The sequence below is a fragment of the Microsporum canis genome, genomic scaffold (assembly GCF_000151145.1).
Source record: "Microsporum canis CBS 113480 supercont1.7 genomic scaffold, whole genome shotgun sequence".
NCBI classification, from domain to species: Eukaryota; Fungi; Ascomycota; class Eurotiomycetes; order Onygenales; family Arthrodermataceae; genus Microsporum; species Microsporum canis.
In genome coordinates, this window is record NW_003299163.1 from 936,266 (window position 1) to 961,238 (window position 24,973).

General features: G+C 47.4%; 10 protein-coding genes across 10 annotated transcripts; 5 read left to right on the plus strand and 5 right to left on the minus strand.

Moving 5' to 3' along the window:
* Positions 1-893: 893 nt before the first annotated feature.
* MCYG_07529 (conserved hypothetical protein) lies at positions 894-2,739 on the minus strand (the record flags this gene model as incomplete). Its single annotated transcript, XM_002843700.1, has 3 exons — positions 894-1,181; positions 1,327-2,452; positions 2,513-2,739. The coding sequence occupies 3 exons, from the start codon at positions 2,737-2,739 to the stop codon at positions 894-896; spliced, it is 1,641 nt and encodes a 546-aa protein (XP_002843746.1).
* Positions 2,740-4,937: 2,198 nt separating this feature from the next.
* On the minus strand, positions 4,938-5,645 carry MCYG_07530 (uncharacterized protein; the record flags this gene model as incomplete). Its single annotated transcript, XM_002843701.1, has 3 exons — positions 4,938-5,156; positions 5,277-5,356; positions 5,618-5,645. The coding sequence occupies 3 exons, from the start codon at positions 5,643-5,645 to the stop codon at positions 4,938-4,940; spliced, it is 327 nt and encodes a 108-aa protein (XP_002843747.1).
* A 251-nt stretch (positions 5,646-5,896) lies between these two features.
* On the plus strand, positions 5,897-6,783 carry MCYG_07531 (density-regulated protein; the record flags this gene model as incomplete). Its single annotated transcript, XM_002843702.1, has 4 exons — positions 5,897-5,963; positions 6,050-6,069; positions 6,190-6,277; positions 6,335-6,783. 4 exons carry the CDS (start codon positions 5,897-5,899, stop codon positions 6,781-6,783), a joined length of 624 nt encoding a protein of 207 aa, XP_002843748.1.
* A 438-nt stretch (positions 6,784-7,221) lies between these two features.
* Positions 7,222-8,572, minus strand: MCYG_07532 (conserved hypothetical protein; the record flags this gene model as incomplete). The annotated part of the gene is made up of 2 exons (XM_002843703.1): positions 7,222-7,930; positions 7,971-8,572. 2 exons carry the CDS (start codon positions 8,570-8,572, stop codon positions 7,222-7,224), a joined length of 1,311 nt encoding a protein of 436 aa, XP_002843749.1.
* Positions 8,573-9,152: 580 nt separating this feature from the next.
* On the minus strand, positions 9,153-9,661 carry MCYG_07533 (nucleolar protein CgrA; the record flags this gene model as incomplete). Its single annotated transcript, XM_002843704.1, has 3 exons — positions 9,153-9,293; positions 9,355-9,500; positions 9,580-9,661. 3 exons carry the CDS (start codon positions 9,659-9,661, stop codon positions 9,153-9,155), a joined length of 369 nt encoding a protein of 122 aa, XP_002843750.1.
* Positions 9,662-10,359: 698 nt separating this feature from the next.
* MCYG_07534 (amino-acid transporter arg-13) lies at positions 10,360-11,374 on the plus strand (the record flags this gene model as incomplete). Its single annotated transcript, XM_002843705.1, has 2 exons — positions 10,360-10,440; positions 10,493-11,374. The coding sequence occupies 2 exons, from the start codon at positions 10,360-10,362 to the stop codon at positions 11,372-11,374; spliced, it is 963 nt and encodes a 320-aa protein (XP_002843751.1).
* A 913-nt stretch (positions 11,375-12,287) lies between these two features.
* Positions 12,288-13,070, plus strand: MCYG_07535 (uncharacterized protein; the record flags this gene model as incomplete). The annotated part of the gene is made up of 4 exons (XM_002843706.1): positions 12,288-12,410; positions 12,465-12,591; positions 12,661-12,872; positions 12,924-13,070. The coding sequence occupies 4 exons, from the start codon at positions 12,288-12,290 to the stop codon at positions 13,068-13,070; spliced, it is 609 nt and encodes a 202-aa protein (XP_002843752.1).
* A 1,631-nt stretch (positions 13,071-14,701) lies between these two features.
* On the plus strand, positions 14,702-15,371 carry MCYG_07536 (cytidine deaminase protein 2; the record flags this gene model as incomplete). The annotated part of the gene is made up of 5 exons (XM_002843707.1): positions 14,702-14,777; positions 14,829-14,962; positions 15,027-15,112; positions 15,171-15,285; positions 15,339-15,371. The coding sequence occupies 5 exons, from the start codon at positions 14,702-14,704 to the stop codon at positions 15,369-15,371; spliced, it is 444 nt and encodes a 147-aa protein (XP_002843753.1).
* A 305-nt stretch (positions 15,372-15,676) lies between these two features.
* MCYG_07537 (allantoin transport) lies at positions 15,677-17,732 on the minus strand (the record flags this gene model as incomplete). The annotated part of the gene is made up of 6 exons (XM_002843708.1): positions 15,677-16,205; positions 16,263-16,525; positions 16,585-16,986; positions 17,042-17,136; positions 17,203-17,450; positions 17,545-17,732. The coding sequence occupies 6 exons, from the start codon at positions 17,730-17,732 to the stop codon at positions 15,677-15,679; spliced, it is 1,725 nt and encodes a 574-aa protein (XP_002843754.1).
* Positions 17,733-20,819: 3,087 nt separating this feature from the next.
* MCYG_07538 (polysaccharide deacetylase family protein) lies at positions 20,820-22,067 on the plus strand (the record flags this gene model as incomplete). The annotated part of the gene is made up of 3 exons (XM_002843709.1): positions 20,820-21,442; positions 21,633-21,865; positions 22,003-22,067. 3 exons carry the CDS (start codon positions 20,820-20,822, stop codon positions 22,065-22,067), a joined length of 921 nt encoding a protein of 306 aa, XP_002843755.1.
* Between the last annotated feature and the right edge of the window lie 2,906 nt (positions 22,068-24,973).

A 24,973-nucleotide genomic window follows, 5' to 3' on the forward strand; every position in this document is an offset into this window, starting at 1 on the left:
CAGCTGGCCTGCAGGGAGAAGATCGATCGCGCTGCTGCAGGGGCTTGTCTGCAGGTTCCTGGGGTACGAAGGTGTTCCTGGTAAGCAACTATGTAGTTGACTATAGTAAAAGGGGGAAACGCAGGAGATTGAAATAACAGCCACGGCCCGGGAGAAGCAGTCTGAAGGGGGCACAGCAGAGTCTTTGAGGTCGCAGCACTGCTGTGGTCTCTCAATGGCAGCGTACGGGGTGTCTTAGCAGATGTATTAATATTGGTTATTTTTAATATTATTTAGTTAATTTTAAATCTCGACTTTCTTGCGCCAAAATCCAAGTTTCCCCTTTATAGTCACATGACCTTATAGGGAAGGGAGAGGAGGCCATTAACATTGATTTATTTACAAGAGATAGAAGGGGATAGCTCTAGGGAGGAGATGAGTTGAAGTAGGCGATGGCCTTGATACTTGTATACGGTGGTCACGAAAAGACACAGCCATTCCATCTAACAGTTATATGATTGAGATATACATAGCCAGATGAAGACCTTCTGTAATCCAGCTTCATACGAAATGAGAGCTTACACTAGCTGATAGAAGGGCTATCAACCTTTCAGCGACGCTCTTCAAGAACGGAAGATGGAGTATCTATGTCATGGACCTTGTTCTCAATGAGATATAGGAAGAGAGAGCAAAACTATGATTAGGGTAATTAGAATATTCAAGACTAAGAGAACCATGAAAACAAGCAGAAGGCGCCCTCTCGTCGTTATTCATAATTTCATAGATCTATCTCCAAAACACTTTTCTGTTTCCCTGCTCTGGTGGTGTAATGAGCAGCGGGTTCGTGGCCGGAACACCTATTTAAGCACGTTTATCTCTCTATTGATCGAGTCTCAGTGCTGGGAGAGATGTTTTCACTTTGACACGGCGTCGGTGAGGGATGCCACCTGGTCTCTCAGAGAGTTGTGATTGTTCTGACCATCGCGCATAAGATATGAGATGCTTTTTATCGAGGCCAGACGGCGACGGTATATGTATCGGTTGACAGGTTTCGCGGATTGGCCGGATAATGTAGCTACTCCTGGTAGCTGGGCCTCCGTCGATAATGATAGTGCTGTAAACGTAAGAACGTTTGATACGATATCAATAAACAACCAGAAGATAAAAGTAATATCCTGATGCCATGTGTGTTGTTGGCATGGCTGGGTATAAGCTGCAGTGTCAGCCAGCACGGCGGAGATGATGCCGTAGCTGAGCGGTAACCTGGTCCATCCTGGAGGTATAGGGAACCATTGAACGCATACGTGCCCTCGCACACAGGTCGGCTAGTCAGCCCCGCCAGCCTACGTTCCATATGACATGAGCGATATCTCTGGCCGTATTGACTGTATCGATCACCCGATCGATAACCCCACGACTAGAGTTTCCCTCTTCCACTTCGTCAGACCACTCATATTCCCCGTCAGAGCTGCTGTCACCGTACCCAAATGGCATGAAGACGCCGGCGGAGGAGTGGTACTTCCCCTGCTCACTTGTGCTCGATGATGTGGTAGCCTTGGCCTTGGAGTTACCGAACCATTGGCCTGTTAGGGAAGAAGTGGCCGGGTTGACCGGTTTGGGCTGCTGGACTTTCCAGTCTGTGTCCCAGCCTGTGTTCCAATCCTCGTCGAGGCCGTACTCCTCGTCCAGGAAGAAGTCTCCGTGGGAAGAGGATTTGGCAGCAACGTAGTTTGACGGACGGAGAGTTTCAGCTGAAGAGGAGCGGGATAGGGTAGGTCGTACGGGCCGCGGGGTGGTGGCGGCCTCCTGCTTGGGCTCTGGGGTATCGGGTCGGTATTTCAGAGTGGTGGACGGTAGGTGTGCGATGATCCTGCTGTCGCTGCTGAAACTGCTTCGTGGTGTGCTCTGCGAGCTGAGCGGCGGTCTCTCCGGATAGTGCCTTGCCATCATGACACCGTCGTCGGAGGTTTCGTCGTCCTCCAGAACGGAACAGTCCGTGGCCGGCTGGTAGTAGCCATAATAATCTCCGTCGAACGGCTCATCATCATCTTCGACGGCAACGCACTGCGCAACCTCGTTACTGAAGCTGATGTGCCGTTTGTCTGGGACGGTAGCGTTGCTCTCCGGGAAGAACAGGTTTGACATGGAGCTGTCCGACAACACCCCTCCCAGTGACTTTTCGAACTCCTGGCGGGTGACGGGGTAATCGGCAACGTATCTGCCATCCGCGCCGTCCTGTGCTTTGATCAGGGCGTTGGCCAGTCGCAGGAACGTGTGCGTGGAAGGTGGTCGTTGCAGTATGGATTGCGAAATGGTCCGTTTCTTCAGGATCGGCTTTTTATCGATAAGACAGGAGGAGTTCGAGGTTGCTGGCGATGAGGGAGCCAGCGACGAAGTGCTCGACCGGTCATCCGGTTCGTCTCCCTGCACCTGTAACGGGCCATAGAGCCAGGTGACGTCTATGTCTTTTTGCCTGTTCCGATCTATCAGCACGGTATTCAGTATATGTGTAGATAAGTATATATCAACTCACCAGTTCAGAGCTTCAGCAGGGAACGACCCAAGATCGAAACGTATCCTTGCCCAGGAACGCCATGCAGCATTCTCCAGCCTGTGTCCACTCTCGTACTCATCCCTTCTGGCCGATATGTATCTCCAGGAGCTCCAAACGTCCTCCTCCCGCCATGGATGCGATAGATAGTCGACATGCCTGGAGGGTTCTCGCTCCACCAAGCTGTCATCGGCAGCCCTGCACGCCATGTCCATATCCCTGGCTGTCTGTCCAACGGTTATTCAGGAGAGAGAAAGCGAGCAGAGTGAAGCCGGATAATCAACCTGTCAACACTGGCATCGCTCGCGGGTTCTGTTAGAGGGGTGGAGGGGGAGGGAGAAATGTCGGTGTCGGTGTAGGGATGGAGGGAGGGGGCCAGGAAGAAGTATCTATATGGAGTGGAAGAGCCGGAACAGACGTAGGGGTGTATAGTAACATTCGCTGGATCTCCAATTGGCACCGTCATATATAAAAGCTCCCGTTACTATTGATAATTTATGTTTTTTTTGCGATGTCTCGCCCTGGATGGTTGGCAGAAGTTATGATTAGCGATGGCCAGGTTTGCCTGTGGAAGCGCAGGAAAAAAAAAAAATAAAAATAAAAAAAAAGAGGTCGCAGAAGGCAAAAAGCAAACATACACATAACAACTTGCAAAAAGATAAGAGGGACACGAAAGGTACGATCTAGAACTGCTTGGTTCGCTGAAGGTAACATGGATGCTTTTGCTCTCTGTCTCTGAAGCTGTTGATCGTTTCTCTGACTCTTCCTTAGGTATCTCATCCACTTAATCTACATACCGACGACGGCGGTATCAGAGAGCCGTCAGGAGGCAAATAGAAGAGAGACAGAGATTTCTATCGGTTCCACTGGCCCTCCGTATTTTGCGACTCTAATCTGGGGGGCCCTATATGTTTACACCTTCATCTATTAACTAGATATGACGCTTATCGCAGAGTGGACCGGCTCCCTGTCCTTCCCGCCCAATATCACATTCCTGCGACGATAACTAGCTGAAGGATGGACAAACAGATCAAGGAAACTGCCCGGGAGTGCCTTGTCCTTCGGGAAGGCTATGTATACATTATCCCAACTGCGATCCAGAGTCGTCTCTCTCTTCTCCACCACGATGGAAGAAGGCAAAGACAGCAAGCAGAGAGAGCCCACCAGAGACTCTGCATGAAAGAGAAAAAAGTCTACGAGAGATAGCCGGTCTATCGCCACGATGAAGCAGACTAGAGTATGGCTAGCCCACGTTAATAACATAACTAATATCTTATTACATTGTCTTATGGCACTCTACCAAGGTGACGGCCCCGCCCCGGCGCTTTGCAAAATATATTCAGCCCGAGTCAGACATCGAAGGCAAATTTATCAAAAAGACCTGGCAAGGGATGCGAGATATCGACGTCCATAGCCTTACTCCACGTGTGGATATTGTCCGTGGTTGGGATGAGCGTATATACACAAGAGTATAACATATATTCCATAATGAGAGGACACAGCATATCAAGCTTCGAGCGAAGTTGGAAACTCGGTATTTGCTTTTCGCTCCCAGTGTCGTGGTGCGACCTTTATCGGCCGCGCAGGCCGTGTGTGCATCAAGGCTTGTGCTACGGTGTACCTGTTATGCCTTGGGGCCATACATAGTAGAAAGAGGGGGAGAGAGGAGGCACGGGAAATCTGCTCATTGATGGCCGAGTCGATGGCCTAGTTTACCGCCTGTTATTGGCTTTTTCTGCTTGTTATTCCTGTCTTAGATGTTGGCGTCGAAGAGTCGATATCGAACTCAGTATGCTTATCGGGGGGTTTTAGTCCATCTTGGTCTATTGTTTTTTTTTTCTTCGATGCAGCAATCGAGATTCCCGCCTTCTCCCGAAATGCTCCGCCAGGTGGGCGATGGCCCTAGCCTATCGATACGGCTTTCGTTATGAACTGCGGGGGACAATGATACAAACCCATTGATGGTGTCATTCTGACCGGCATAAGGGCCAAGTTACGGCACGGCTGCTCTTTGACTCTTCCAAACACCTTGCTTGATCTGCTACGTATAGCCGAAGAGGGCTTTACCATGTCATGATGCATACTTGTACCACAGACTAGACAAGAGGCTTTGAGGAGGGGCAGAGGAGTATATTATATAGTTATGCAATGTCCATCTTATCCTTTATTCGGTGGTATAAAACGAGGATATATGCCGCCTCAATCGGCATTCTAGACATTCTTGGGCAGCATGGCTCCTCGAACAAGTTAGCATTGCAAGTCTCAATACGAACGAAACCTGTATGGGAGTCCCATATTCCTTGACGTGGGTGAAAATTTGTCTCTGAGCCATCTGACAAGCCCATCCCGTCGAGCGGCTGTGGTTGGATGATGCTCAGCCAGAGATAATCCGAGCGAACCATGAGCCTTAACGGCCGTGCATGCTATCCAACCTGTTCTTATGGTCGTGGGAGCGAGTCACCTTTATACCATGTAAAGATGAATGATCAAGAGCAGCATCTGTGTATACATCGGTTGCGTAGCTGAAGCTGAAACCTACGAAGACGGATCGCCTTGAGAAAGGCTTCCTATTATCGACAAGGGGGACTATAGGAGCAATGGCTTGGAAAGAAATCAGGTTGGAACCCTAGATAAAACCAGGCGAAACCGATGTATGTATAGATACTCGAGGCTGGGTGGTTTAAGCGACTTCGTTCGGCATCATATATGAGCTAGGAATCGAGAGTGACTCCATAGAAATACGAACTGTGTACCTGCCGCGGAGATCTTCGAAGTTCTTGAAAAACATAGCTAGCAACACCTCCAGGGCATGCATCGCTTCGGTCGCTGTAGTATACTTCATATATATCACCTATTCAAAACTTCAGGAATCAGGACTGTCCAAGCCCTGGTTTAGCTGGTCACCGGCCTTTTACCTTGTCAGACATCCCCTCATTCACTATCGACCGCCATCGCCATACTATGTAAACTCGAACCAGGGATTGCCCGGCTAGATAGGCTCTAGTGGGATGACACCCTCTCTCTTAAGCTGCCACCCTATGCTATCATGGCTGCGAAGGACCCAAGGATGAAGAGAAAGCCTCCCACATTTGCGAGATGCATTAAAAACCGCCATGATGTCAGATATCCGTATCAAACAGACACTCTCAATCTTCACCGACTTGTGATGACCTCAAGCTCAAGTTTCGCTCACAGCGACTTTTTATATTCGTATTATATATATTCCGGACTCCGAGTTAGTCAGCATGTGATCTTACATAATCTCTATCATCTTCATGCAAAAAGTTACAGTTAGAAGCAGAGAAGAAAACAGCTACCTCTCTGCCTTTTTCTACCCCATAATATACAAAGACATAAAGGCGAATCATGGCTGATACGGAGAATGGCGACGCTCCTGTTGAGCCTCAAGCCCGCCATATAGTCTACTGTGGAGGTAAGCTCGGTCTTATGCCCTGAGGTCTGCCCCTCCATAGCTATGGTGGGATGAAGAGCTAACATATACGATCTGTTTACATGCAGTGTGTTCTCTTCCCCCAGAGGTATCTAATGCTTTCCCGGAAGATATAGCCCACTCCCGGATATCGCTATATCTTCTCACTTTTTACACCATTCGAGACATTCAGGAGACTCGCGTGACTGACAGGGACATCATTACGTAGTACTGTGAATTCGGCGGGACATCGAAGAAGTGCGAAGAATGGCTTGAGAAATCACATCCAGAGCTTTACCAGAAGCTATACTCAGACGGTACTACCTGAATATTCCCTTTAAAGACCCCGCCTCATCAAGCCTAACATGAAATAGAAACAATTGCCGCAAACCTTTCAGCACTGTCGGTAGAAGCTCGTGAACGCGCAGCCAAGGACGCCGCCAAAAAGGAAGCCAAAGCCGCTCAGGCTGAGACCCGTGAACACGAGAAGAAAGCAGCTTCTAAGATCCTAATTAGACGCGTGGAAAGGAATAAGCGGAAGTTTGTCACTGTTATATCAGGTTTAGAGGCGCATGGGCTTGATAACAAGAAGGTAGCTAAGGGGCTAGGCAAGAAGTTTGCTACCGGGAGCTCGGTGACGAAGGCGACTGGTGCTGCTGCTGCGACTGGCACGAGCGAAGAGATCACCGTACAGGGAGATGTCAGCGAGGAAGTGATGGAGTGGCTGTTGGAGAACTACAAGGATGTGCCAGAGGATAATTTTGAGTTGGTAGAGGATAAGAAGAAGAAGTCCGGGGCCGCGGCTGGGGCGGCTGCCGCTTGAAGTGGCGGAGGCTGAGGCGGCTTGATTCCCGGTGATGATATTCTGGGAACTTGCTGTCAGGCTTTTTTCTCTCTCTTTTCTTTTCCTCTTGGAACATGCATTTGAGTAATGCATCTTTTGGTTTTATGCATATGAAGGGTCACGACATATTATGGTTGAGGGTTTTGCCGTGTTATTATATAAAATGGAATTACAGTATATCTACGAACTTGATAAATATTCAATACTTGCATAATGGACAACTTGTTTTTCATTATTAAACTTCAAATGGGGTATCATATGCTAATGTAATATATATATAACAAAACGCCGGGTTATATCAAAAGATCCTCCAACTCCATGCTTCCTGGTTCGGTCATAGCTCATTGCAACTATTTGAAGTGCTTCACACATGGACCGGGCATTCTCCTTGCCAAGGTATTGGAATGAAGAACAGGCTCATAGCTCGTCGATGATCCGCTGCAACGGTTCCTCTAAGGCGATTGGCTCAATGGGAGCTGTAAACATAGATGTTGTTTGACCAATTCCAGCCGCAGTAGACGCAGTACTTGCAGCGGCATCCCCCCCACCATCAGAGGGCATCAAACAGCTCCAGTCCGGGGAGACACCATGCAAACACACCACAGCTTCCACACTCTCCGGGGCAACAGTTGTCTTAGAACGGAAGCTGCCAAAAAGAGCCCCGGGGTGCCACCAGCCCATGACTTTCATGCCCACCCAAACAACGAACATGGCTAAGAGAGCTGCACCCAGCATCCTCGAGCGTCTGGTGATCTTCGCCTGCCACACGTCTTCTTCGTGATCCCAGTCTAGAATTCTCTTGCGAACGGCTTCAAGTCTCTTATCCAGTACTGCTGCCTGCTGCCTAGTAGCTTCCAACCGTGACTCCAACGCACCGATACTCTTCAACTGTCGGTCAAAGTTGTTGAATTTCAATATCTGTGCTCTAGCATCACGTAACATGCCGGAGGAGCGGGCATCGAATTCTCTGTGACGCTCTACAGTGCGTTGCGTAAGGGCCTGGACGGATTGAATAGAGGTACGAATGCTTGCGGCGTTCTCGAGCAGGCTGTAGCATGTCTTGTCAAGACGCTGAGAGAATGAAGCTGATTGCTCCGTAATATCCCCGAGAGCATCAGAGTTGGCTCTACGTACACAATATTAGTATATAGACCCCGTAAATAAACAGAGAAAAGACATACTGCTCTTCCTTGAGTCTCTTTTCACGCAGCTTTTCGAGGCCAGCCTGGGTGAGCACCTCTTCCGTTCTGGCAAATGGGAACCGACCAGCCAACTCCTCCTTTGCTTCCTTTGCCTCTTTTACTCGGCGAGCTTCCTCCTCCAGCACCTTTTCTCTCGCCTTTGCCCTCCCCTCCGCTTCCGCAGCCGCTGCGCGAGCTTTCTTCTTGCCCAGCTGGAACGGCATCTCCGTCACATGCTCTATAGGGAAGCTTTGGTTCCTCGAGTGTTTCTCCTCGCGTTCATGCCGTGATCTATGGTGTCTGTTGTGTCGCCGACCGCGTTTCTCGACATCCGAGGTCTTCTCCTCTGGCTGGCTGGGGGGCGAAAAGAGCGACGGGTCGGGTACGCTTGCCTGGTGAGGAATATAGAGGTTGTTGTTGAGAGAGGGATAGTGTCTGCCATGAAGAGGAGATCGCTGTGGTGACGGTGTAGCTGAAGCTGTCTTGCTGCCGGGTGAAGCTGTGTGCATCTCTGTGCTGTCATCGGGGCTGCTTCCTGTTTGCTGCGCGGCAGACACCGCTAAAGGGGGTATCTTGATGTTTTCCATCTCTCTTTTTTTAGCCACTGTCTCAATATTTTATTTAGTTAGTATAGCTAGTTATGGATCATGCACTCCACACTGCAATGGTGTTTAGCAGGTGGTTGTTGGTGATTTTTGTTAGTTAAAAATAGTTTTTATTAACAAGGATTTGTTTTTCTAGGTACGTCATCCCTGAGCTCTGCAGCTTGCCACCAATGATGCAGTGTGAACATAACTCTGCAGCATGGGTGGTAGATAGGGCTGTGAAGTTATATATCTCTACCCAAACTACCAATCTTACTGATAAATGCTTGTGGTCCGTCTGTCTTAGGCTACAGTATATGCCATATGAATATCAGAAATAGCATTGAAGGATGTTTCATTGTCATAAAGCCATGTGGAGAAGGTCTCAATGGCCTAGAGGAGTCCATGTCTATATACGCTCGGGCTGGCAATTCAAGCCCATGTCATACTCCTGTAGCCATGTTGTTGTTTTATCCTCAGTCTTCATATCCGCCCAAAATGTCCCGAAATCGACTTTTATAAATGTAGTCATAAGCTCCGTACTCCAGTGCATGCAAAGTAAACCGTCGAATAATCATGTAGTCTAAGAATTGAGCAGTTTATTCCTCTTCTCGCGCTTCCTCATCCGCTCGACTCGTTTCCTATGCATCTTCTCGGCCAACTTCTCATATCGCTGTTTCTCTTCCTTGGCTGCTCTTCGGTCCTTGATGGCTTGTATGCGTGCCTATGAGGGAAGTAATTAGCTGGCTGCATCGCCCGTAGGGGCCTCTAAGTGTGTAGCTGACCTGTCTTGTCGTTTCTTTCTCCTCCTTCATCTCCTTTTCTTTCTCCTTCATCACCGCCATGGCTTTTCGCTCTTCTAGGCGTTTCGCGTACGAGGTCTGTCCGGCAGTGGGTCTAAAGGCCTTCTTGGGCGCATGCCAATTTTTACCTAGACCATGCCAGCGAGAGGTGTCAGCGGAGACCTGTGAAGGCCGTCAGAAGAGTTGAGCAACCAAGGGGGAGCATACCGTTTTTCCGCATCCCCTTTGGCTTCGTCGATCCCAAAGCGGAGGGAAGGGGGCCAGCAACGGTGACCTTCTCTGAAGCCATCTCGGCAGGTTCCTGTGTCGCTTCTGTCATCTTTCCTTCGGCTGGTCTTCAACTTCTATCTCCTCCTCGTCTTCTCGTCCTTTTGTTCCCTTTCTTCAGCAGAAGAAAAAAAAAAAAAGAAAAAGCGTCCAAAAGAGGACTAGCGCCATCAGCTTATCTTTTCGATCAGATAAACGGATTTAAGTGGAGCCGGCTCCGAAGAGTCCCACACGCCATGACTAATCAAGAACTCTAAAAGAAAAGAAAAGAAAAAGAAAAAAAGCTGAAGATGAAGAAGTCAAGAAAGTCGACGAAGCTGAAGAAGGACAAGAAGAGAGAAAAAGTATGTGATGGAACAATACTGACGGCATACACATACGCAAATACTTCCTTTGTGCCGATGGTCTCGCCTTTTCTTATCTTCGCATGATGCTCAGCCGCCCAAGCCAGTCTATTTAAAGTCAGCTACCTCGCACCGCCTTAGTTTTCGACCAGTGCAGAAAAACGCTTGTTTATCGTGTATGCACACTTTTACTGGAATAATGGTTGGCTTCGCTGCAGACAACTGTTCTATAATGTCCCTCCGATAGCGGCCTGTCCAGCATCATATCCAACCCGCCTGATTCCTCTCTGACTCTCCCTAATCTATAGCGACACCGCCGTCGACCATGGACGGGGATACTCTCTCGGCGGTGAAGCAGAAGCCCACCCTTCATACCATGAACGTCGAGCTCTCCGATCTTCCCGTGAGAGCACAGCATCATGGCATCGATGCGGCCAAGGACATCGTTTTTGGCTCCGTGAGTCTTGACTCTTTATCGTGTATGCATGGCTCCTGCTAACCACTCCTAGATCGCCGGTATGGTCGGAAAATGCATCGAGTACCCTTTCGATACCGTCAAAGTGCGCCTCCAGTCTCAACCAGATGGTCTTCCCCTCCGTTATAGCGGCCCCATCGACTGTTTCCGTCAGTCCATTAGCCAAGAAGGCATACAAGGACTCTACCGTGGCATCAGCGCTCCCCTCCTCGGTGCCGCGATTGAAAATAGCTCTCTCTTCTTCAGCTACCGTCTCACGCAACGCTTGGCTCGAGACTACGTCTACGGCGGCCTGGAGAAGCTTCCATACACCGCCCTCTTGGTCTGTGGTGCGGCATCGGGCGCATTCACCTCCCTCCTTCTCACCCCTGTCGAGCTAGTCAAATGCAAGATGCAAGTCCCCAGCGGTCCGCAGGGCAAGACATTACGCCCGCTAGCTATCGTTTCGGCTGTCTTTCGAACACATGGTATCCTAGGGCTTTGGCGCGGGCAACTAGGCACCTTGATCCGTGAAACAGGTGGCTCTGCATCCTGGTTTGGCGGTTATGAAGGTGTCTCTGCGTTGTTTCGACATTATAACCCTCCGCCACAGGAGAAGCTGGGAACTACAGATGACCAGGTAAATCTACCAATATATCAGCAGATGATCGCCGGAGCGACGGCCGGAGTTCTCTACAATTTCATCTTTTACCCTGCAGACACCATCAAGTCACGGATCCAGACGGAGGATATCACATCGCACTCAGCTAAAAATGGTGCAAAGATGCCCTCTTTCTGGTCTGTCGGGAGAACTGTTTGGAAACAGTATGGCGTCGCTGGCTTGTATCGTGGGTGCGGCATTACCGTCGCTCGATCTGCACCCAGCTCTGCCTTTATATTCGCTATATACGAGGCCTTGAAGGATTATTTCCAGTAGCCCACAATCCTCTTTATATATTTTCTTGCTCATCTACTTTTTATACCCATATGTCTCAGACCTGTGGTATTTTATACATATAATACACATTTGCATTGGACGGTTGGCGGATATAGGAGTGTGGTGTTTCTTTGGACAATTTTTTCAACTGCTTCTATGATCAATTTTACTTTACCATCGGTTTTCCTGATCTATTGAAAAGTCTATGCAACCTAACCAAGAATCTAGATAGACGGAATGGAGCAATGCCATATATGGAATACTTTCCAGTGCTTTTCTTTTCTCTGGCCAGGATACCTATATCCTTCTCAGTCCCCTGAAAAGGCCACATTCAGCCGCTTACATAGTAAGCTAGGAACAGCATGTCTGATTCCTCGCCATCTTGAACACAGAGGTTTCCTCCACTCTTGTTCTAGTACGCCGAGAGATTCATCAGGGCTTCTTTTGCTATTCCCTGGAAGCTCTCCCACACATCGCCTTAATGTACTCTTTATTTACCGAAGAGCAGACATATCATGACTGTTGAGAGCTTTCTAAGATACCCCCTGAAATCACTCAGCATCTTTTCATACTTATCCTCACCTTTCCTACGCTTCCTCTTGCTGTCTTCACCACTTTCTCGATGCTCTCTGGTGATATAGGCAGATTCTTAGGTTTCCAGCAATGCTCTGCGTCTTCATTTGCTGGCCTGAATGTACGAACGGCTCTTGTTGACGGTTTCACCTTGAGCTTTACGCTGGACTGATACATAAAGTCCCTTGCCCTCGAGTAGGAATATTACTCATATATTCGAATCCACACTTTGAATTACACGAGTGCCCTAGGCCTAGAGGGTGCATTGGAATCCGCCTCTCTATGAGGGCCGCAGTTCAACGCCTTCTCCATATACAAAATATAAACCCCTAACGAAGACATGCATCTTTGCCACGGAGGCTTACCAACGATAAGAAGAAAGGTGGCTAAGCAACGAGACATTTGTATGGTTCATCTCCAGGCGCTTGGTGGGTTCGATGGTATCTTGTCAACTAGGCCACTAGTCGGCCAGATTTGAAATCCATGGGTAAGCACAAGGCCGAGATGCTGTTGACAGAGGCAGATCCTTCATAGTCCAAAAACCCGAAGAGTGGTGTCCTTTTTCTATACATCAAAGGCGAGCCCGAATTTTGGGCTTGGGGCTGAGTCGCCCCTGAGATCCCCCAAGGCGGCCCCTCCCGTGAGTTAATATTATTTATTCCATGTCCCTTGGAACTCATCTTTCTCATCTTCCTCTTCAATATTCATTATAGGCATATATTCACGCCAACGGTTTATTTTCGATGGTGACAATGCTCATTATCGCCGTCATGTTGGGCAGATGCTTCTTTTGACGCCCGAGACGAGTTGGCATTCATCCCCTATAACCCATATATCTATATCCCTCCCGTGCCGCCGAATCTCGCGCGTGATGACGGCAGCTCGCAGAAGGGGCCTGCATCGCATTCTCTCCGACATTCCAAAGGTAGATTCTTAGGGCACATCCGGAGCCTTTACTTACGAGGATCCGAACTAGCTACTACTTCACAGTAAGGCCTGGTTTGACGATAGAGACAGCGAGCAGAACGAGGCCATTGCTCCTACTATTATCTGCTCATATGAGGAAAGACTATTAGAACTATACCGTCCATACTACTCAAACAATAAGGAACCGCCCCGCTGATAGATACATATTACGTGTTATTACAAATAATAGCAGAAGGGTGGTGAAGAGCTATTGAGATTTTTATAGGTATACTTAACCCCTCCCCCCCCAACGAATTACATGGCTTATAGCTAATAACAGACAGATGAACCCCCACGCAGTATTAAAGCACTATGCGCAAACGATAAGAGTGTGGAAGCTTTTATAGTGGGAGTCAAAGTAAAAGGACAATCTATACTATCAGGTCACAATCAAATGCTTGCGGTACTGCCATTCCTTTGGTTAAGTGCCAGGTTGGGAAACTTGTCTCGTACGTCCGATTCTCTCACGCTTATGACCTTGAACTAACGGTGCTTAAGGCTAGAGGATATCTATAAGCAGATTTCCTATAATTACGATATCCTCCGAATATACGAGCGGTTCTATGTTCTGGGGGTCGACTCTTTAATTCGAATATCCCCTATAGCGGATTTGTTCCACCTACCAAGGCTGAAAGTCGGGCAGCTAAGTGGAGGTCGGAATCCCAGCGGCTGCTGCTCTAGCCTGGAAAAGTCTCCTTGCTAGACGGCCTGTGAGCACCGCTTTGAATTCGAAATAGCCCATTCGTGTATAGTCGACCCACAGAATCCCAATATTTAGGTGCCTAGTGGCCTGCCAATCGAAGCCAAGTCCGAAGCATCATCTAACGACCGAGGCCTCTCCAGCAACGCCAAATAAACGGCTAGCTTCCCAAGATAACGGGGATCAGTTTAACTACGGGGCGCCGGAACTGGAAATAATGCAATCACTATTTAGCCAGAAGAGGTATCAACAAGCAGACATCCAGATGATTTCGCGCAAACCCTAGGCTAGCTACCATCGCCCGATCAGTTAGTTAATTAGCAAGTATAGCGAACTCAAACTAAACTACTAGACAGCCCAAGTGACTGAGGATTTTAATATATGACCCCTATACCAACCGCCTCAGAGAACAATAAGTATGTTATATCGAAAGACCTATCGTATAATACTAATAATATATAGTTTATCGGTGCAGATCCTATTACTCTACCAACTTTTCAGAATATTGTTAATACAGTTCTCCAACAATTTCTAGGTATATATGATATATACAGAGAACTTCGCGGTACTGGGTTTGTTAATACGGAAGAGTTATTGAAGCTGCTAGGAGATACTGATATAAAGGGATTCCGATGCCACTAGATAATATGTGTCGATAACCTGGCTTTGGTGTTTTACAAATATACCAACATGAAGCTTCCGATGGTTGGGTTTGGGGTTTCTGGATAAGCAGAAAGTACTCCCGATCCCATCGGTATGCAAAGCGGGGATACGTATGAAATTATAAGACGTTTCCCATAGATCCGTGTTGAAATATCGTTCGTAAAAATAAAGGATGTGAGCTATTTTCATGTGCCTAATAAAAGTAGCTCGATTTAAAATACCGATATCGCCATCAAGACTCCATGATTGAGCACAGCTTGGTTCTCTAGAGGTTAAAGTCGTCGGACTCCGTCTTGGTACTAGCCTTGAAACTTTCTGTATAACAGCAGCTCCATGTTGAATGCTGACAGCCACACACATACATACATTAGAGACAACAATCTCAACCTGATCAGTTGCTTTATCACCACATCACCATATCCAAGATGCCATTTACAATCACCGATGCAGAGATAGAGACCCTCGGCCAGAAGGCCATTGCGGCCAAAGACCGTGCCTACTGTTCGTTGGTCCCCCCGCCAACGTAATACCCGGTGACTAACAACGAGATAGGCGTATACTCCAAGTTCCGTGTTGGTGCATGTCTTCTTACTGAGAGCGGGGAGTTTATCACCGGTGTCAACGTCGAGAATGTCAGTTACCCGGTTGGCGTATGTGCTGAGCGATGCGCGATGGGGACTGCAGTGGTATGAATATGCGTCAGAGACCCCTCACGCGAACACCGTCGTTGCTAATATCCATGGATGAAAGGCGGCTGGCCATACCAGGTTCAAGGCCATTGCTGTAGCTACCGATATCACTCCCGGAGCTTCCCCGTGTGGCATGTGTCGGCAGTTGTAGGTGGCATTTACCTCCCTTTCGTCAGGTTAATCGAGTAATGCGTACGCTAATCAGAGAGCCTCGATGGGGTAAATCGGTTGTCACCAGCATGCGTCAATTCTGTCCTTTGGATTTTCCAGTCTACATGTATGATGGACAGGGGAAGTATACACTGCAGACCATGGGAGAGGTATGTCCCCGTCTTTCTTATGAAACACTCTGACTACCTGATATACTGAATAGTATCCGCTATTAGTTGCTTCCGGCATCCTTTAGCCCTGCGGATTTACCACCCCCAAGTTAAATGTAGGTGCATTCTACCCTCCGGGATCAGTGGGTGCTGTAGCACGGGTCCGTAAAATGACAGCCACGTTGAAAAGGATACCACACCAACGCATCTCGTTTAATGGTCTAACGCAAAGAAATATACTTATGTTATAGCCTCTCTGGTACATAGGGTTGGGCCTTTAGGATCATGTATCTAAGGCTACGTACGGGTAACAGCATATCATATTCATAGAATGGTATACGCACGGTGGGAAAGTAATTGTATCTGCCTGGTAAACTTCAGATGAATGTATTCATACAGTGCCCCGCAAGGGGTCTGATGTCCTTCTCTGCTGTTCAATATCCTCGGCCTGTGATGATGCATCGCCTTTTACCTCGAAAGACGGGGAGTTTTCGTCTCCACGGCGCACCATTTCCTCTGCTTCTGCCACCTTCTCCTCAAACCTATAGAGAGCATCATCGCCGGGAATCTTGAACACCATGCAGAGAACCCAATATGTAAGACTACCAACTAAGAAGCTAAGTATCCAGCCTAGAGAAAACATATGATCAGCTGCACTGGAGAAGGACTTTCCAATGCTTCCTACCAGCCCTGGTAGGGGAAGTAAGGAGCCGATAATAAATGCAGCAAAAGCACGAATATTGAAACCCTTGGTAAAGTAGTATCGCGCTGTTGATGAGTGGCGGTATAGGTCTGGTAGGTATAGATTGCCCCGTCGGACGAGGAAGTAGTCTACCAACATAATTCCAACCACGGGGCCCTGGAAGATGCAGTATCCAGTTAGGAAGCGGAGGAAGCTATTGGCAGTTCCAACAAGGCGCCTGTAAAGATACCTTACTTAGAAATGCTGGAAGAAAAGCTGTAGATGACATACGTACCAAGGCACAATTGCTAGTGACATGATTAGCCAGACGAACTGCCCTCGAACGATGTTGACGTATTTTGGTGCAAGGCAGGTGATATCAGCAGCGAATGGTACGGCATTGCAGGCAATAGACGTCCCCAATGTGGCGAATGCCCATGAAGCAGCCACAAAGAAAACCCCTGCTCGCGCTTGGGGAGTATAGCCATGGTCAAGAATACCGTTAAGAAGGTCATAAGGATTCCAATATGCTTCCCCGTACATGTTCTTCACTGCAGCCTGCCCGGTATAACCGTTAGTTGAGTCAGAGAAGAGAGGCAGTTACTTCTATCACTTACCGTGGTAATTATGCCAAATGCTGCACATATGGTCTGAGATAATGGTAGCCCCAGCGCCTGTCCGTATACCTGTGCATTTCGATTTGTCGAATAGCGAGCAAGATCGGGGACGGTGACAATCAAAGCGGAGTTGGTACCTAGTACAGCGTTGAGCTGGGAGATAAGCGCCCATGCAAAGATGGAAGTTGACTCTCGCTTTGATTCATCCACGAGCTTGTCTGCAGAAATCCCTTTGTTGGCAGTGATGGCCCAGCATACGGTTCCTAGACCAGCTAGGGGCACTATGACAGCCTTTACACTAAACATATGCCGGATCTTTGTTGTGTGGATAAATGTGAAGGGGAGAGCAGATAGGAACGCAAGGAAGAAACCGATCAATCCTTGTACGGTAATAGATTGGTTCTAATATTGCGGTTTAACTTAAGTCTAGTAATTAAGAGGTGAGGGCAATACCTACTGCAGGTATAGTGTTTGGAATACGACTCCATCCAGGGAATATGCAACGAAGACATATGGAAAGAAACTGTCCCTCGTAATATAGCTGCACACCACCTGGTATTCAAAGTGCAATGTTAGTATAATGAGAGTTAACCCCTTGGATTGGATGCGGACACGTACCCCAGGCGATCCCTACCAATGCACGGATAACGACAACAACGTATTGTCCGTATATTCCAAAACTAGCCCTTGACTGGACTGGAAAGCCAATGTGATATGCTGCTGCTGCCCTTCCGTTCAATACAATCACAATGGAAGTCAGGATATTCCCAAATAGAACTATCAGCACTGCATCTCTGATAGTTGCTCCTAGTGTGATTAAGGAGGCTCCAATTGACCACGCTGCAACCGCCCAAGACTCACTCCACCTATACAAGTACGAGTTAAGAGTAAGTAAATGGAGCGGTCACAAAGCCATATAGTAGCGGCGGCGTCGGAACGGGAGAGGCCTGAACTATTTACCAGTAGGCGAAGAAATCGACTGCTGTCCAGGTACGTTTTTCCGGAGCAGACGGGAATAAATCTTCATTGGCAAGGCTTGAGGAGGAGCTCTCTAGTCTAGCAGCATTATGTAGAGCATGTAATGATGTAAAGACACGTGTGAGATGTCGACATCTCGACAAGTTAAAGGTAGAGAATCTAGATGGCATTGTTCTCCAATGCCCCAGAGCATCCGTCTTATCACCTAAACAGGATATAATCGATAAGGCCGCTCTATTGCTGCTTCAGCTGAGGCTACATGCCGAATATTTAAATACAACTGTAAAGATAACAAACGGGATATCATCAAGCACTCCGTTACTTTCAAAGTACGACGCCTTTGATAACGTATATTACCGATCTAGATATCCCGTCTGATAACACTTTCATAGCCCTGTCCTAGTTCACACCGACGGTGAGGAGTATTTGTTGGCAGAGAAAAGCCGGGGAAAGCAGTTTGGGTGATCTTTACCTTTACGTATCCACACTATGTTGATAAGGAGGCGTTATGATCAAGGGGGAGCTGGTGATAGTCAAAGGCGAGGGATCCATGGCCTTTGCGCCAGTCAAGGTGGCTTATGGGTATCTGCTTTGCTTATCTGACGGAGCCCTCCGGTGTGAAGTATAAACGATAAGTGTCGGGCCATAGCCGAGGTGCCTTCTTTGAAGGTTAGAGTCCGGATGGGGTTGGACATGTGGCTTCCCATATCCTCGTCTTCTTGAAGATGTATGTATATTTATATACACATACAAAAGCCAGCTTCTTCGGATGATCAACTTCGCTGGAGTATCAAAAGGAGGTTGATGCGGCTCAGCTGGATGCATTTAGACTTAAGGTTGTCCTACTGACCGCCTCGATTGTGTAATATTATTTGACGTACAGGTCGGGTTATAGTTAATCCGGGGATGTCACGGCTGGGAAGGGTTGGCAGCTTATTAGATTGGTTCCCATTAAACTAGGCCTTTCCGCCCTTCGGTCGAAGAGTTAGTACTTCGTATTATTTCACCTTCAACTCTGGCCAGCTCCGGAAAAGAGGTCCTGGTTGGCGGGCTCATGCCAAGCCTCCTGGCACTTAATACAACATGGTAGCTTCCGTCCGCGTTATTTTAAGCGATAGGTTCTGTGTCCATGCGTCCATCTACGGAGTACAAAATTAGCAAATGATGAGCATAAGCCGTCTTCATTCTCCCATGGTAGGGGAATATACGGTGACCATCATCGTTTAGCTAAAGTTGTACGGTAGGATGAACAACATTCCTACGACAAGGTCAGTCTAGGAAGGATTGGAACAGATTAAAAACGATGTATGCGCGAAACTCTCTCTATGCACTCGTATCAATGGCGTTGGGGTTTATTGTATATTTACTTTTGTAATACAATGGGCAGGTCTAGGCTCTGCGGCGCAAGTAACAGTATGAAGGCGGACGGAAGAATATAAAAGAGGAAAGAGAATACTCACTGTGGGAATTTGTATGATGGAAGGAAAGTACTGTGTGTAGCAAGGATAAATAATACAGCACGCAGTGATCTCCTTCTCGACCGTGGTCTTGATAAGAACTGGGATATTGGTTTCCTCCTCCTAGGAGATATCAGGGCAACCGTCATTCAAGGTTGACGGCCCATACTAACCTAGCAATAAAAGATTAGTTTAGTGTCATTAGAAAAGTATATAGGATACCTTACCCTCTAGATGAAGCTCCTTATTGAGTTCCCCTAGCTTCCCTTCACCCATGTCCGCTATGAGGGTTTTATCGAGTCAAGACCAAGTCATGATAAGAGTTGGCATCCCTGGGGACCTGCAGAAGGCTTAACTGGACAAGAGGACACAGTGCCAGCGGCTTTCGCCGGTGGGAGAGCGGTAGTGTTAGATATTATCGAGTTGTAATAGCCAGGGTTACGTAGTAGAAGCAAGCCCTGGGTTTCAGTAAAGGAGTTTGTATCAGCATAAGAAGAGAGCAAGAAGAAGTAAAACCTCGCCAGGCTGACTCAGCAGTGTATGTTTGCACCGTTTGCAACTTCTTTTACTAATAATACTTTTAAGGTTTGCTTTCCCCTTTATATAAAATTTTAGTTGTTCGACTTTTCTTTTCTTTTTCACGGACGCCAACACTGCAAGGCACACAGAGTTCTTCTAAGATGTGAGAGAGCATCGTACTCCAAGATATCGTGAAACGACCAGCGGGTTTACGCCTTAAGTAGCTCCGGAGCTTTTCCACAAAGATGTCGCCATCTCTTCGAACGGCGCCGTTGATGGGGCATTTTGCGGCTACAGCTAACTAGTTGAGACTGCCTCATAGTGGAAAACCAAAGATGCTTGACACGGAGTACGGAGCACATATTGTAATTATGCCCAAAGAGATAATATGACCGGTCGCCACCCTCGGCATCTAAAATCGGATCGTCGATTTCTCGCCTTTGAAAGCAATCCACACGTCTCGCGAGGAGGAAGATCTCAACCAGAGACGTTTCCATTGGTGGCTCTCTCCATGGACCCGTTATACATACCCCTGGATGACAGAACTTTTTTTCTCTCATCGAAGATCATTTTACGGATGCTGGCCACGGTGCGGCGAGGGATGAGACGACGGCTAAGGCGGAACAGATATATCACCGATAAGTTCTCTATACGAGGCAACCCAACGTGCAACATTCGCACATTCGCTCCCGGAAGAATGGGTACCTCCATGGATACTAGCATGGTTATTGAACCAGGAGAGATTCTTGCCATGACTCTTGTCTCCTTGGCAGAATGCAGGGACGAGTCATATCCAACGACTTTGAGAATTTGGCGGCTACATCATTGGATATCCCCTGCATGGAAGCGAGCATTCGATGCATGGCGTTCGGCCCACTCCCTCTCGAGATCTTCTGGATCGAGGAGGCAGAAACCGTGCACCTGCTCCATGTTTTAGAAATTCCTTCTCCAACACCTTTCATACCCCTGCTGTCTCACTGTTGGACGATTGGAAGACCCGCTCGCTTATTGCCGAGTACGAGAAGCACTCTATTTTCAAGGATTTCGATATTAAATCATGCGGTCTGTTCAGGGCCAAGTCGGACAAAAACGTCAAGGGCAAGGGTATATATACTAGATGGCACCACCCACCAGGACGTGTAGTCTTTATAGAAATGTGTTGAGGCTGTCCGCCATCAATTGTCACTCTTTTACATATACACCACACGCTCTTTTGACATCCCTTCGTTTTCATTTACATTTTCTTTTGGATACTGTACATTTACATTCGAGTTGGGCATCATGTTGATCCGGCTCTATACCCTCTTTATTGCTGCGCTGCTTGCCTGCTACGTCGCAGCCACACCATTGCGCCCTGAAATACCACGCATAGTGGGCAAGTCATGGCTCCCTCCATGGTTGTTCCCTAAGCCTACTACTTCAACCAAGCCGGCCACGTCAACGACTAAGCCTGCAACCACCACAACTAAGCCAATCACTACTACAACCAAACCGGCCACTACTACGACCACGCCTGCAACCACAACAACTAAACCAGCTACTACTACGACCACCCCTACAACCACAGCCACGCCTACAACTACGGCCACGCCCACCACTACCTCAACTTCAACCTCAACTTCAACCTCAACCTCAACCTCAACTAGCCCCACAGTCCCTCCCACTCAACCTGCTGCGGTGATACCGGTTGGTCAAATTATCAAGAGCTGCACAGTTAAAGGCGACGTCGCAATTACCTTTGATGATGGCCCTTACGAATATACAAGCAAGCTACTAGATATCTTTGACCAAAACGGAGCCAAGGCAACGCTTTTCATGAATGCTCAGAACTTTGGCACCATTACGGACTATAGCGATGTAGTGCTGCGAGCGTTTAACGAAGGACACCAGATCGGATCGCATACGTGAGTGTTTTGCGCAAAGACGTTCATCTAATTCAATACGCTAACAGATTCTTAGATATTCTCATGCGGATCTATCTACCCTTGATCGTAATGGCATCGTCTCTCAAATGTCAACTTTTGATGACGTTTTTGCATCCATAACCAATGGATATCGACCAACCTATATGCGCGTGCCCTACTTCGCATATAGCCCCTTGGTTCTACAGACGATGGCCGATCTCAAGTTCCATGTTATCGAAGTTGACATTGATACCAAGGACTATGAGAATGATACGCCCGCTGGTGCCTCTGTCAGCTTTAGCAATTTCAAGAATGGGCTAAACGCAGGTGGAAGCATGGTATTGGCCCACGATGTGCATCAAACGACCGTCGACGTGCTAATACAACAAATGCTGGATGAGTTGAAGAGTAGGGGTTTGAAGGGTATGTGATTTCTTAACCGTTCACACTAGCTAATAATATGAATTTCACCCGGCTGACTTGTCGATAATATAGCCGTTACCGTTGGAGAGTGCTTGGGAGATCCTCGGGAAAACTGGTATCGAACGACACCCATACAGACTCCCACCGCAACCCCTACCCCTACCCCAACCGCAACCTCAACATCTACGCCAACAGCTACTAAGCCAGGAACCCCTCCACCAGCACCCACACAGGCTGGCGTAACTCCAAACTGTCAAAAATGGCATACTGTTGTCAGCGGCGATGGCTGCTGGGATCTCGCCAATGCTAATGGCATTTCCCTGAATGACTTTTATGCGTGGAACCCTGCAGTCGGCACAGACTGCGCAAGCTTATGGCTTGGCTACGCAGTATGCATCGGTGTTTAATTACTTTATACAATTTAACTCTTTTAATTTTAACTTTCTTCAAGTGTTGGATATTTGGGGGTACTGAAGTGATGAAGTGTGTACATAGGCTTGATCAGTTGATATGCTGAACGTTAATAAGATACAGGAGTTCACAGAGACACACGATGAAGATAAGCCAAGATTGATTCCGCCCACTTCAGGGGTTCGGCATAATCCATCCTCACCCAGAGCCATCCTTTTCGCCAATGGTTGGGTAAGGATACCTCAGCTATAAGAGGCTCTTCTATTAATTTCATGACTGTGTAATGGTATCTTTCAATAATACGAGCAATAGCCTTACATTTAATATATTCGCAGAGCTAGTAATATTTCAAATAAATTAATAGTGAAATCTGCGTTTGAACCTTCACAACATTATGGCCATATATGACACCCTATTCAACACTGTAAGCAAGCGACCGACTATGCTTTATTACGTGGCTACCCCCAGACAGGCTTTGGATACCATGATATCAGGCAGTACCCTGCAATCGAACGACAGCTCTTCCGCCACAACAGGTCGGAATTTGTCGGGGGCCTAGGATAGCCCTGTATTTATATCTTCCGCGAGTAATATCTCCGGTAGCCAGAGCGTCGACGCAGAGGACTCCATACAACAAAGATAATGACTCCTTGGCTTTATCAATACGAGCTGGCCAAAGCGACAGTTCCCCAAGAGAAGCTTGATCTTTGACAAAATGTAGCCAAGTAAAGAAGCAACCACAGCTTGTTATCATCCCAGAACTCCACAGCCCACATGGATCAAACATCGTAAAATTAGCCGCCGGCTACTCGTGTTTTCGAAGCCTAATGATAACTTTTGCGACAGTTGCCGTAATAGTTATGCTTACGGCTAAGAATACAGCGGGAATGGTAGCTGTGTTCAATGGCATTCACAGGTGCATTTGGCCCAGCTACTCGGTGCATCAACAGCCATGAAGAAAAAAATCTTCAAGACACTCTCGTCCTTCGACACTGAGAGGATATCGTATACTGCATCGGGCGGCCCTTCGCATAACCCCTCGGAAATTCAGATTTACCGTCCCAGTTTTAAAACAAAGCCGTCTTCGTATTGGTGTTGGATGCATTCGTTATATCGTTTTCCAGTTTGCTGGGGATAAGCAGAGCTTCTGAGCAAGATGCCTTGCATGGTCATGAGTGCGTCCAGTTCAAGAAAATGTTTGTAGAACACCTCTTAGTTGGCTATCATGCTAATTTTCGATAAGCAGGTGAAAAATTCCCTAGTCTCTTTCATTTCCTCATCCCTATCCTCTTTGCCAGGAATATAGTGGTCTATCGGGCGCGTAGTAGCTCCACGAAACGTAGGCTGGTCGGATTATATCAGTATAAGACATCAATATTGTACGTAAAGGTAGCAAACATGGATAATGGCTTAACTGACCATGTCAAGCGGAGCTAAGTCGTTTCATTCAACTTGGGTAGGGGTAAGGTTAGACTGGTCCATGTTGAAGTAGAGCGGAGAGAACAAGGTATCTTGCAACAACGTTGGCGCTGAAGCTTCTTCGGATTGGACTAGCTGGTAACTCGTTACCGTAGCCTTCTTCATCTCCTGGGGAAACGACTTGGAACGGTTTTCTGGGCCTGAGATTCACACAACCTTAGCAACGTGGCCATAAATTGACCAAAGATCGCATATAACGTAGTCCCATCATCGAATCATATACTACCACCAAATAACATCTCTTGCTTAGTTGACTAGTTATAAACTTCGTCATGCTAGAGTGATATTCCTCACATCTTTATCTCTCCATCTAAGATGCAGGAGATAGCTAAACTGGATTCTCCATTCCAAGAATTTGGTAATTCTACTTTTACCACTTTCAGTTCTTATTTATAGGCGAATAACCCGTCATATCGTAGACCAAGTAGATCTTTAACAGTTAGCTTGCACCGTTGACGACATGGCTTCAAGATCGAGCTGTACCTACCAATAGCCGACCTCCCCAAATATCCGGTATTGGCTATATCTAAAGCGACTCCTTAAGGAAACGAGGTGATTCTCCGCTCTCCGCTTTCAAACATCTTTACCTGGCCTTAGATTGTTAGCATTTCATTAGACCAGTCAACTGCATCACTATCAGGCTATATACCTGGTTAAGGCGATGTATGAGATCTATATAGGGTGTCACCGTGGTATATATGAAAGGCTCTCTTTAATGCATAACAAGAGTTTGTCTCCTCCAGATCTGCAGTAATATGAGACGCTTGATAACGTTAAAAGATGGTTAGAACTGTTGTTTCTTCCCTCCTTTCATTTCATCGTCTGCTTTCCTCGTAGTGCCCTGCCTTTCCGCACTACTGCTGCAAGCATTCTGATGCATAATTCTCCAGGTATAAATCTCCTATGCTGAACGACCCTTCACTCCTTGCTCGCAGCTGTTGTGCTCTATATCATAGTAAGTTTTCCATTTGCATGCTTTGTGACCTCTCAAGTGTTCGACTTACGATCTGAGTTAGGCCAGGCCATTGGTGGCCCTCTTCAGACTGGAAAATTGGTCTCTGCTGTTTGCGGCGGGCGGTAGTGAAGGTTGCTCGTCAAGCCCCTTGAGGTCTCAATATGGTTGAAAAAGGAGGCTTAACCTTAACTATATAATAGGCGACCATATCATATGACTGTTACGTCATTCGTCTACATGAAAATTTGAGGTAGTTATAAACC